Here is a 13,563-nt window from a genome sequence, read left to right on the forward strand (position 1 = left end):
GACTTTTTATCTCATAATTATGACTTTTTATCTCGTAATTTCGACTTTTTATCTCATTATTTCGACTTTTTATCTCACAATTCTGACTTTCTAACTCAGAATTTCGACTTTTTATCTCATTATTTCGACTTATTTCGACTTTCTATCTCAGAATTTTGACTTTTTATCTCATAATTTTGACTTTATATCTCATAATTTTGACTTTTTATTCTCATTATTTCGACTTATTTTGACTTTCTATCTCATAATTTCGACTTTCTATCTCTGATTTTTGACTTTTTATCTCATAATTTTGACTTTTTATCTCATTATTATGACTTTTTATCTCATAATTTTGACTTTTCATCTTGTAATTTCGACTTTTATCTCATTATTTCGACTTGCTATGTCATAATGTCGATTTTCTATCTCAGAATTTTGACTTTTTATCTCAGAATTTGGACTTTTTTCTCATTATTATAACTTCTTATCTCATAATTTCGACTTTTTATCTCATTATTTTGACTTTCTATCTCATAATTTCAATTTTTTATCTCAAAATTTTGACTTTTTATCTCGTAATTTTGACTTTTTATCTCATTATTTCGACTTTCTATCTCATAATTTCTAGTTTCTATCTCAGAATTTTGACTTTTTATCTCGTAATTTCGACTTTTTATCTCATTATTTCAAGTTTCTATATCAGAATTTCGACTTTCTATCTCAGAATTTCGACTTTTTATCTCATAATTTTGACTTTATATCTCAGAATTTCGACTTTTTATCTCATTATTTCGAGATTATTTTAGTGGCGTAAACGGGCTTCCATAAAATGTTTCAGATCATCAAACAAATATGAACATTTATAGTCAATGAACAAAACTCTAAACTCTCAACTCTAAAATGCAGTTTTGAAATGAAACTTTTTATGATTAAATTAGAAAACAAATCCAAAGCTACACGGCATGCTAACATGCTAATGCGCACGCCAAACACCCCACGCTGACTTCCTTGCGGCAGAGACAGAGATGGCCCAGCCTTGCCCCGCCCTTGGCCGAGCGGTCCATCACTCTCAGGGTGAACAATAACGACAGAGCTTTACGCCGGCTCATAAACCTCAGAGCGCCATCATGCATCGTGCCTCGGGGGGTCGGGAAGGGGGGAGGGGGGGCAACCAGGCAGGGTGACTCTAGTAATACAACACACTGCAGTATTTGTATTCTATGTACTCTACATATGTGATAATCACATACGTGATTTTAGGAAGCGACTCTACCCTTCTTTTCTGTAAAGCACTTTCAATTACCTTGTGTATTACCTTGTCATATTACCTTGTCGTATCAGTCAACTTTACATTTTCCAGAATTAAAGCTAAGCAATTTTTGAAGAGCTACATTTCCGGGAATTTGAAATTAGAATCTGATATTAAAGTGCATTTTAAAAACAATAACATAAAATCTTTGTGAAAGGAGTTAAAACGTGCTTCAGTCAGATAACTCTCTTGCGACGTATGAGGGCATATACTACGAGTATATCGCTTCTCTGCAGAATTTTTTTTTTAATGTAAAAATGTAAAATTTAAAAATTTAAAAATTTAAAAATTTAAAAATTTAAAAATTTAAAAATTTAAAAATTTAAAAATTTAAAAATTTAAAAATTTAAAAATTTAAAAATTTAAAAATTTAAAAATGCAGGAAGTGAACAAATGAATTTTAATTTTAATTTTAATTTTAATTTTAATTTTAATTTTAATTTTAATTTTAATTTTAATTTTAATTTTAATTTTAATTTTAATTTTAATTTTAATTTTAATTTTAATTTTAATTTTAATTTTAATTTTAATTTTAATTTTAATTTTAATTTTAATTTTAATTTTAATTTTAATTTTAAACAGGAAGTGAACAAATGTAAATTTGAAATTTGAAATTTGAAATTTGAAAATTAAATTAAATTAAATTAGAAAAGCAGGAAGTGAACAAATGTAACAGTTAGTGATTGTAAAAGTACCAGATGGAGGGGTAGGATTTAATAAGCTTTGCTTCTTCCTACTCCTTTTGGACATGTGGAACTGGGAACTGATTATGGGATGCACTCAATTGTAATCTGATGCATGTTCAATTGCATGTTTAATTTTAATTTTAATTTTAATTTTAATTTTAATTTTAATTTTAATTTTAATTTTAATTTTAATTTTAATTTTAATTTTAATTTTAATTTTAATTTTAATTTTAATTTTAATTTTAATTTTAATTTTAATTTTAATTTTAATTTTAATTTTAATTTTAATTTTAATTTTAATTTTAATTTTAATTTTAATTTTGAAAGACAGGAAATGAACAAATTAAATTAAATTAAATTAAATTAAATTAAATTAAATTAAATTAAATTAAATTAAATTAAATTAAATTAAATGAAATTAAATTAAATTAAATTAAATTAAATTAACACGCTAGTGTAGTTTGGAACATGCTAACCCGGCCCACGGGTGAAATACGTGCCTGTCGTAGGTGGCCACCATGAAGTTGAGCAGCAGGCCGATGGACTGCTCCACGTTGATCTGGTGCGTGGTGGGCAGGCGCTTGTTGAGCTGGTAGTAGATGGAGGACAAGATGGTCTCCAGGCGAGACACGTTGATCTCGGCGCCGTGGTCCAGCGTGTTGAGTCCGTTGTCTCGAAAGGCCTCGATCATGTTCCACACGTCCACCAGGTGAACTGTGACACAGGCAGGACACACCACAAGGTACGTTCACAGACGGTCCCGTTATAATGTGTTCACGAGGCGGCGCCGCAGATACAAATAAACGAATGCACGGCTTTTTCTTACGGTTGCATCGCTTCTGCACGAAGCGTAGTTTGCAAGCCGTCCTGTAGGTGGACAGTCTGATGACGTCGAAGTTTTGAGCTCCTGGAAAAAACAACAAATACTGCTAATAATACAACTATGATTATAGTTTTATTCAATTAAAAAAACTTTATTTGTATCAAGGTGATACACAGTTACAATACAGTATGTTGACAATTACGCAGGGGCAATAAATCATAAAAATTGTATCTCTCATTGACATATTTGAGTAATGATACCAATATATATGTTTATTTATAATAATTACATGAAATAAACTCTTCATTTTTAATTTCAGAAATTGTAAACTATTTAAATGAGCAAGATTTGGACAATTTTGTAAAAAAAAAAAAAAAGAATTTAATCTCATGTTGAGTTATTTTAATAATTATAAAAATCTATCAAATTATTACTAATAATTACAGAAAATAAAATGTATTGAAATAAACTTTTATTCATGATATTAATTGGAAAAGCTAAACTATTGAGATGAGCAATACAGTGTGTTCACAATTACGCAGGGGCAATAAATCATAAAAAATTGTATCTCTCATTGACATATTTGAGTAATAATACCAATATATCTGTTTATTAATAATAATTACATGAAATAAACTCTTAATTTTTAATTTCAGAAATTGTAAACTATTGAAATGAGCAAGATTTGGACAATTTTGTAAAAAAAAAAGAATTTAATCTCATGTTGAGTTATTTTAATAATTATAAAAATATATACAATTATTACTAATAATTACAGAAAATAAAATGTATTGACATAAACTTTTATTCATGATATTAATTGGAAATGCTAAAATATTGAGATGAGCAATACAGTATGTTGACAATTACGCAGGGGCAATAAATCATAAAAATTGTATCTCTCATTGACATATTTGAGTAATAATACCAATATATCTGTATATTTATAATAATTACATGAAATAAACTATTCATTTTTTATTTCAGTATAGTATTCAGAAATCATAAACTATTTAAATGAGCAAGATTTGGACAATTCTATAAAAAAAATTAACCCATGTTATTTTAATTTTTTTTAATATTTTTAATATATTTTTTATATTTTTTATTTTAATAATTCTAAAAATATATCAAATTATTACTAATAATTACAGAAAATAAAATGTATTGAAATAAACTTTTATTCATTATATTAATTGGAAATGCTAAAAACTCTTGAGATGAGCAATACAATATGTTCACAATTATTGGAAAAAACACAAAAATTTAATCTCTTAATGACATATTTGAATAATTATACAAATATATCTGTTCATTGTTAATGATTATATGAAAATGTATTCATTTTTTATTCATTATGTTGCCCGGCAATTGTAACTATTGAGATGAGCAAGATTTTTTGTCAAGAAATATGTTGCAAAATGTTAGCATTTTAATCAAATAATAACAAGGAAGTACAGATGATCTGTTCCAGGGTCAAGCTATGATTTTTTTCTCAAATAAAACTTCTTTCTGATGGCACACAAACTTCTCAAAGAAGATTGGACAAAGTTATTTTGGGCGACACTAGCCAATCAGGCTAAGGACAACAAATACTTAAAGGGGAACTGCACTTTAAAAAAATTCTAGCGCATTCTAGCGCAAGGAAATGAGTTAATATGAGCTAGCTAGGTAGCTATTTTAACGCCAAAACCCTTAAAAAAAACACCAACAGTGTACCATTTACATACGTTGTATATTAACCAATCTTTGTATTGTAGCAGCTAACATGAAAAGCTATTTTTATATGGTGGGCTAACACGATGCATCGCTAATCGCTAGTTTGGATACCTAAAATAGTCGGGAAAATACGGTAAACACAGCCATGTTGGAGGCTTTTTTTTGTTTTCCTAATGGCAACAATTCTGCAAAGATGGCTGGGCCAAAATTCCTCCACAGAGAGACTCATTGCAAGTTATCACAAACGCTTGATTGCAGTTGTTGCTGCTAAGGGGATTATTCGGGTGAAATTTAGTCACTCACTCATCTCCATGAAGAGCTGCCTCTTCTCCACCGTGGCCTTTCCTCGTTTGCTGCCTTCCTCGATCATCCTGCCACACAACAACAACAACAACAACACCATGACCCCCCCTTTCCCTGTACTAGCCCCCACTGCTAGCCTCTTTTCAGCATTGTGGCTATGACCCCGGTTAGCTTGACATCACATGACATGGCTTTGACTGCAATTTCTATGACTTTGGCGATTATTTGCTAACCGCTAGCTAAGAGTTGAGATACAAGCTAACCCCTAGCTAAGAGTTGAGAGACAAGCTAACCGCTAGCCAAGAGTTGAGACATAAGCTAACCGCTAGTTAAAAGTTGAGACATAAGCTAACCGCTAGTTAAGAGTTTAGATACAAGCTAACCGCTAGCCAAGAGTTGAGAATAAGCTAACCGCTATTTAAGAGTTGAGATACAAGCTAACCGCTAGCTAAGAGTTGAGATACAAGGTAACTGCTAGCTAAGAGTTGAGATACAAGCTAACCGCGAGCTAAGAGTTAAGATACAAGCTAACCCCTAGCTAAGAGTTAAGATACAAGCTAACCGCTAGCCAAGAGTTGAGATACAAGCTAACCACTAGCTAAGAGTTCAGATACAAGTTAACCGTTAGTTAAGAGTTGAGACACAAGCTAACCACTCGCCAAGAGTTGAGATACAAGCTAACCGCTAGCTAAGAGTTCAGATACAAGTTAACCCCTAGCTAAGAGTTAAGATACAAGCTAACCCCTAGCTAAGAGTTAAGATACAAGCTAACTGCTAGCTAAGAGTTGAGATACAAGCTAACCGCTACCTAAGAGTTCAGATACAAGCTAACCACTAGCTAAGAGTTCAGATACAAGTTAACCCCTAGCTAAGAGTTCGGATACAAGCTAACCGCTAGCCAAGAGTTGAGATACAAGCTAACCACTAGCCAAGAGTTTAAATACAAGCTAACCGCTAGCTAAGAGTTGAGATACAAGCTAACCGCTAGTTAAGAGTTGAGACACAAGCTAACCACTAGCCAAGAGTTTAAATACAAGCTAACCGCTTGTTAAGAGTTGAGACACAAGCTAACCGCTAGCTAAGAGTTAAGATACAAGCTAACCGCTACCTAAGAGTTCAGATACAAGCTAACCACTAGCTAAGAGTTCGGATACAAGCTAACTGCTAGCCAAGAGTTGAGATACAAGCTAACCACTAGCCAAGAGTTGAGACACAAGCTAACCGCTAACCAAGAGTTGAGACACAAGCTAACCGCTCGCCAAGAGTTGAGATACAAGCTAATCACTAGCTAAGAGTTCAGATACAAGCTAACCGCTAGCTAAGAGTTCGGATACAAGCTAACCACTAGCTAAGAGTTCAGATACAAGCTAACCCGTAGCTAAGAGTTCAGATACAAGCTAACCCCTAGCTAAGAGTTCGGATGCAAGCTAACCGCTAGCCAAGAGTTGAGATACAAGCTAACCACTAGCCAAGAGTTTAAATACAAGCTAACCGCTAGCTAAGAGTTGAGATACAAGCTAACCGCTAGTTAAGAGTTGAGACACAAGCTAACCACTCGCCAAGAGTTGAGATACAAGCTAACCGCTAGCTAAGAGTTCGGATACAAGCTAACCGCTAGCCAAGAGTTGAGACACAAGCTAACCGCTCGCCAAGAGTTGAGATACAAGCTAACCCCTAGCTAAGAGTTCGGATACAAGCTAATCACTAGCCAAGAGTTCAGATACAAGCTAACCCCTAGCTAAGAGTTAAGATACAAGCTAACCCCTAGCTAAGAGTTAAGATACAAGCTAACCGCTAGCCAAGAGTTGAGATACAAGCTAACCCCTAGCTAAGAGTTCGGATACAAGCTAACCGCTAGCCAAGAGTTCAGATACAAACTAACCGCTAGCCAAGAGTTGAGACACAAGCTAACCGCTAGTTAAGAGTTGAGACACAAGCTAACCACTCGCCAAGAGTTGAGATACAAGCTAACCGCTAGCTAAGAGTTCGGATACAAGCTAACCGCTAGCTAAGAGTTCGGATACAAGCTAACCGCTAGCTAAGAGTTAAGATACAAGCTAACCGCTAGCCAAGAGTTGAGATACAAGCTTACCGCTAGCTAAGAGTTCAGATACAAACTGACCGCTAGCTAAGTATGCTTTATTATTTTTATTATTTTTTATTTTTATGATTAAATCTACTTTCTTTTTCACCATTCCAGCTGTAATTCCTTGGATTAACAAAAAAATATCTGCTTTAATTTATTACACAGTTGAGATACAAGCTAACTTCTAGTTTAGAGTTGAGATACAAGCTAACCGCTAGCCAAGAGTTGACATACAAGCTAACTGCTAGTTAAGTATGTACCTGTCAATGGTGGAGTGTCACACAAAACTGTATCTCTTGACTTTGACCCTGTAATATGAAAAAAAAGAAGACAAATTAAAAAAAAATAGTCATGAAAACATGAAATATATCCCAAATCCTTCCTTGACAAAGACAATAATAGAGTACTCCTTTGCTATCCACTAGCCTATCAGCAATAGCACTAGATATGGTGCTCTGTGTATGTAGCGCATGCTAACCAAGCTTCTATTTAATATTTACAATTTTGTGTACATTATGGTCTTTTTCTCCCCCCCCCCCCCCCCCCCCCCCCTCTCACCATCTAGAAGAGATATGATTGCGCTGTTTGGCGTGTTTGAAAACGCTAAGCCTCCATGATGACTTCATGCCAAAAAAGTGTCCGCTAACACCAACTCAGCCATAGATAAACAGCTATTCAATTAAAAAAAACTTTATTTGTACCCTCTGGAGAATACAAAGTGATACACAGTTGCACAATTGCTTGATTAACTGTAATTAATTCATCAAATAGATGCTAAGGAACATTTAGAACATATTCAAAATACTGTCTATTCAAATACTGTATTTAATATGTTTATAAATATTATAAATATACTTTATATACACACATTTATACTACTATACTAAATATACAATACTGTAAAAATGTTTTTAATCAAATCCTGCTTTTGATGTATTTTGAGAATTCTGATCATGATTATTGCTAGTAATGGCATAAAATAAAATTTATTATTATTATTATTATTATTATTATTATTTATTATATTGCTTTGAAAGAGTAAACTATTGAAGTGAGCAAGACTTTAAACAGTTATGAATTAAACCGTGCATTAAATTTTTTGAAAAATTATAATAATAAAACAGAATAGGCTTCATTGTCGTAATATATAATACAACTATGATTATAGTTTTATTAATTATATTGCTGGAAAATTATTGGAAATGAGTAATACAGTATGTTTTGAAGATTTGGACAATTCTGTTAAAAAAAATAATTTTATCTCATGTTGAGTTATTTTAATAATTCTAAAAATATATACAATTATTACTAATAATTACAGAAAATAAAATGTATTGAAATAAACTTTTATTCATGATATTAATTGGAAATGCTAAACTATTGAGATGAGCAATACAGTATGTTGACAATTACGCAGGGGCAATAAATCATAAAAATTGTATCTCTCATTGACATATTTGAGTAATAATACCAATATATTCATTTTTTATTTCAGTATAATATTCGGAAATCGTAGACTAGTGAAATGAGCAAGATTTGGACAATTTTGTAAAAAAAAAAAAATTTAATCTCATGTTGAGTTATTTTAATAATTCTAAAAATATATCCAGTTATTACCAATAATTACAGAAAATAAAATGTATTTAAATAAATTTTATTCATTATATTAATTGGAAATTCTAAACTATTGAGATGAGCATTATGTTCACAATTATTGGAAAAAAATAAAAATGTATTAATTTTTTTATTCATTATGTTGCAACTATTGATATGAGCGAGATTGACAATTTTGCAAGAATAAAATTAATGATAATTAAATATAATTAAAATAAATTAAAATAAAATTTAAAATAGAATTCAAATTAAATTAAAAATAAAATAACAATAAAATTATAATTAAAAATAATTAATGTTAAATAATCAAATTATTATTATTATATTAGTCACTGCATTTGTATTCATCAGATAATTTTTGCTAAAATCCAAGTAATGGAATCCCGCATTGATATGAATTATTGTCACGTGACAATGTCATAAAATGAAATATGTTTATGATATGTTATTACTACGTTATTATACGTAACAATGGCGGTGGGGGAGGCAGCAAACTCGTCAATAATCGACAACACTGTGACATGTTCACGCACAAATACAGGCCGGTGCTTGAACGTGACATCATCATCTTAAAGGTGCGTTCACGTAACCGCACCTTGAGCGTCGTTTGACGCTGCTCTGCGGTATCTCGCCTTGCTTCCTCCCATCACAAAATCACTCATGTGCGGCCATGATGCGCCGTATTTGGTCGCTGTGTGGTTACGATGATGCGGATGATCAAGAACCATAAAAAAGGACCGCCCGCGCGTTTTCTCACCGGTGTCGATGCGTTCGAATCCCACCACCATCGAATCACGTCAGCTGCCTCCTTAGAGCATCGTCAGCATCCTCGGCTGCATCAGCATCAGGAAGCAAGGATGCGAGGAAGGATGTCAAGGATGGAGGAAATCAATCAAAATGACGACCGGGGTCGTCTTCACAGCAGTCCGAGGAGCCACCGCCGGAAGCAGCGTCTCTGCGGGCCGTCCATCAGTCTTCAGTGGTCTCGCTCGACTCCTCCTCGCCCCCGGAGCACTGCAGTGGTGGTGGCCGCGCACACTGACGCGCCGCTCGGCGTCGTCAGCCAGCCAGGCGGCGGAGCTGGAGCAAACACTGGAGGTGCCATGCGCGGTCACCTGCGCCTCTTTGCGCATGCGTGAAGCAACGCCGCTTTAAAGGCGCACTGCTGCTATTATTCATGCACTGCAGCTTATTTTTACCCTCCGGTGGTGACGATGCCTTACTCGTCCGGCAGAGGCCGCTGTTTCTACCCGAACTTGAAGAAGTGGGACACACGCATGCTAGCAAAACGTACAGTGAGGGAGATTATCGATTTTTTATCACTTTTTATATTACATATTGACACTTTATTTGTATTTGTCATTTTTAGGGGTAATTTCCACCTAGTGGAAAAGTATTTAATTAAAAAAAAGACTAATAAAAAGTCTTTAATTGAGCTAACACAGAGCTAATCAACATTCCGAAAACAAAGTATATCAAATAACAAAATTAAAATATTCCACAATGTAACATTGACACGTTTTTATAAATCCAAACACCCAACAACATTTATTATATATAAAATATATCCATTGCTACAAATGCATTTAAAAAAAAAGAACACATTTCTTTCCCTTTTCTGTGCATGCTAGCACAAGAAAATGAGTTAATATGAGCTAGCTAGCTAGCTATTTTGACGCCAAAGCCCTTAAAAAAAACAACAACAGTGTTCCAGTGTTCTTCAGCGATATTATTATTATTATAGCAGCTAACATAAATAACTATTTTTATCTGGTGGGCTAACACGACGCGTCGCTAATCGCTAGTCTGGATACCTAGCTCTCTATTTCGTTACAAAGACTCAACCCAGAAAAAATGATTACGTTTGATTAATGTTCATGTTAAAGGTTAAATAACTGTTAATATTTATCCTCCCTATCCGTGTGGAAGTGGTAAGTTTTTGGCTATTTAAGTTTAAAGGAAATAACTTGAAGGCTACTGTTTAGGTCGCTAGCTCTCTAGCTTGCGAGTTAGCATCTGAAATCAATCTGAAAAAAATAATTTGTCTACCCACCAACTATATGTGGTTTCTTAAGTTTTTATTATTATATTTATTTATTACTGATTGATTGATTTTCTTTATTCTTGATTTGTTTATTTATTTTTCATCTTATTTTGTGTAGAAAAATAAAAAGTAAGATATTTGAGAACAGTGGAATGTTTTATCAGAGCTTTTCTTGTAGAAAATCGGAACCAAAGCACTGAAAAAGTTTGTATATTTTTTGTTTTTAATAAATGCGTATTTTTTTTTCTTTACTTTTTGTCCCAACAGCATTGTTAGCTAGCTCATATTCTAACTAACTCTTTTTGTCGTGTCATTAATGCACAGAAAATGGATAGAAATCTATTCATGTTTCACATAAGGAATGGGAATGATGGGCAAAAACAGCAACTTTACTCTTTTTTTGTTCATAAAATGAAAAATAAATAAATAAATAAAAAATATTTATTTTTGTATTATATTTTTATTTAATTTTTAAATTATTTTAAAATTATTAAATTATTAATTTTAATGTTATATTATATTTTTCTATTTCTGTTGTTTTTTTGTTTTTTGTAATGTTTTTGTAACAGCATTGTTAGCTAGCTCATATTCTTACTCTTTTCGTCGTGTCATTAATGCACAGAAAATGGATAGAAATCTGTTGGAAAAACGGCAACTTTACTCTTTGTCACTTTTTGCTGTTGGCTTTTTTTGTTCAGAAAATGAAACAAAATAAAAATAAATAAATAAATAAAAATTGTATTTTCATATTATATTTTTATTTAAATTTTAAATTATTGTAAATTATTATTAAATTATTAATTTTAAATTATTTTATAAAATTTTTATATTATATTATATTTTTCCATTTCTGTTGTTTTTTTGTTTTTTGTAATGTTTCAATTCATGCTAATAAATGCTAATAAAATATATAATCTGTTGGAAAAACGGCAACTTTACTCTTTGTCACTTTTTGCTGTTGGCTTTTTTTGTTCAGAAAATGAAAAAATAAAAAATAAAAATTGTATTTTTATATTATATTTTTATTTAATTTTTTAATTATTTTAAATTATTAATTTTAAATTATTTTATTAAATTTTTATATTATATTGTATTTTTCCATTTCTGTTGTTTTTCTGTGTTTTGTAATGTTTCACTTTATGCTAATAAATGCTAATAAAATATATAATCTGTTGGAAAAACGGCAAAAACTTTACTTTTTGCTGTTGGCTTTTTTGTTCAGAAAATGAAATAGATAAATAAATAAATTAAATGTTTATATTATATTTTTATTTTATTTTTTGTATTAATTATTTATTTTATTAAATATTAAATTATTAATTTTAAATTATTTTATTAAATTTTTATATTATATTTTTCCATTTCTGTTGTTTTTTTTTTTGTTTTTTGGCAAAAGGCTTCCTGGCCGCACTTTGGACCCCCCCCCCCCCTCCCCCAATAATCATGGTTGAAACAAGTGTATCCCAATGACAGCATTGTTAGCTAGCTCATATTCTAACTAACTCTTTTTGTTGTGTCATTAATGCACAGAAAAGTGAAAAAAATCTATTCATGTTTCACATAAGGAATGGGAATGATGGGCAAAATTCCCCCCCAAAAGTGCACTTCCCCTTTAAGAAGTACAAATGGATCGGATCAGGAGCTGTCGGGAGCAGTTGGATTGTAGTAGAAGCCACAACAATATGTATTTTATATGATTTATTCATAAAAGTCTATATCTTTTTGATAAAATACACTTTGTTTACAAGTGCAGACAACGCCGAGTCACATTCATCCGCAGTTTTTCAACAGGGGACAACAAAACCGTCTCACTTTCCGTGTCTTTCGGATGATGCCGATTGTTTTTCCGACGCCGGTATCTACCACAAATAACTCCCAATGTGGAGCGCTGTGGCGACATAAACACAGCATCATCACATTCAAGAGCATAGGATGTAGAAATAGTTCTCGGCGGCTAAATGCTAGCAGGAACGTGTGCGTGGGGAAAGTGGAAAGCGCGTCCATATTTCTCAAATTTTTATCCGAACAGGAAATAATCCACTCACGATAATTTTCGATATTTTACGTCGTGTTTACATCCTGGTCCAAACAAACATCAAGAAAAACACCCGGCTGATATAAATTCAATATATTCATTCACAACTAAAACAGTCAATACCCTGTTGAATTTCTTCAAAGAAAATATTTTATTAAAATATATTAATTCAAATATATTACTTTGATTTATTAGTTATTTTTTTAAATTTTCCTGCAAATGCAGGAAATCTTGAAAAGTTTATTTTCATATTTTAAAAAGTAAAAATTATTTGGTTGCATGGCGTGGGAGGGGCTTCGACTCGTTTTGTGATAAATCACCGCTGATTGTTTCTGCAAATAAAATATTCCCATCTGCTGTGAATATTTACTCAACAAAAATTATGCATATCTATATTTTTTGTTGTATTTATATTTTTAGGTCCACCCAGACCCGTTTCCTCCACTCTGTGTTGAAACACAAACTGACTCTAGAACCCGAAAAAGCAAACGTATGAGGGTGGGGGTGTCCAAATATTAGTGAATATGGACATTTAGTAAATATACCGTTTATCCTCTATTTCATAGCAGCGTTCATACAGCCGGAAAACCAGCAACTTTACTCTTTGTCGCTTTTTGCTGTTGGCTTTTTTTGTACAGAAAACGAACAAAACGTAATAAAAAAAATAAATAAAAAATATTTTATTTTTATATTCTATTTTTATGTAATTTTTAAATTATTTTAAAATTATTAATTTTTAAATATTTTATTATGTTTTTGTAATATATTTAATTTTCCATTTCTGTTGTTTTTTTAATGTTTCACTTTATTCTAATAAAATGACATAAAATAAACAATAAAATAATTTCAAATTAATAATTTTAAAATAATTTTAAAATAATTTTAAATAATTTTAAAATAATTTTTAAATAATTTTAAAATAATTTTTAAATAATTTTAAAATTATTAATTTGAAATTATTT

General features: G+C 31.5%; 1 protein-coding gene across 3 annotated transcripts in view; it reads right to left on the reverse strand.

Moving 5' to 3' along the window:
* dtnbb (dystrobrevin, beta b) overlaps positions 1 to 9,794 on the reverse strand; it is a 33,696-nt gene extending 23,902 nt beyond the window's left edge. The window contains exons 1-5 of one of the 3 annotated variants that reach the window (XM_058056673.1): positions 9,280 to 9,794; positions 7,169 to 7,216; positions 4,823 to 4,890; positions 2,804 to 2,884; positions 2,478 to 2,691 (exon numbers count right to left, since the gene is read on the reverse strand). In XM_058056673.1, the coding sequence (XP_057912656.1) occupies positions 2,478 to 2,691; positions 2,804 to 2,884; positions 4,823 to 4,889 (362 nt within the window). In that variant the 5' untranslated portion in view covers position 4,890; positions 7,169 to 7,216; positions 9,280 to 9,794. Of the gene's footprint in view, positions 1 to 2,477; positions 2,692 to 2,803; positions 2,885 to 4,822; positions 4,891 to 7,168; positions 7,217 to 7,466; positions 7,578 to 9,279 lie in introns of those variants that run through there. The other 2 variants (XM_058056676.1, XM_058056674.1) reach the window with 2 other exon arrangements.
* Positions 9,795 to 13,563: the final 3,769 nt, after the last annotated feature.

The sequence above is a fragment of the Doryrhamphus excisus genome, chromosome 19 (assembly GCF_030265055.1).
Source record: "Doryrhamphus excisus isolate RoL2022-K1 chromosome 19, RoL_Dexc_1.0, whole genome shotgun sequence".
In the NCBI taxonomy this organism is placed as follows: Eukaryota; Metazoa; Chordata; class Actinopteri; order Syngnathiformes; family Syngnathidae; genus Doryrhamphus; species Doryrhamphus excisus.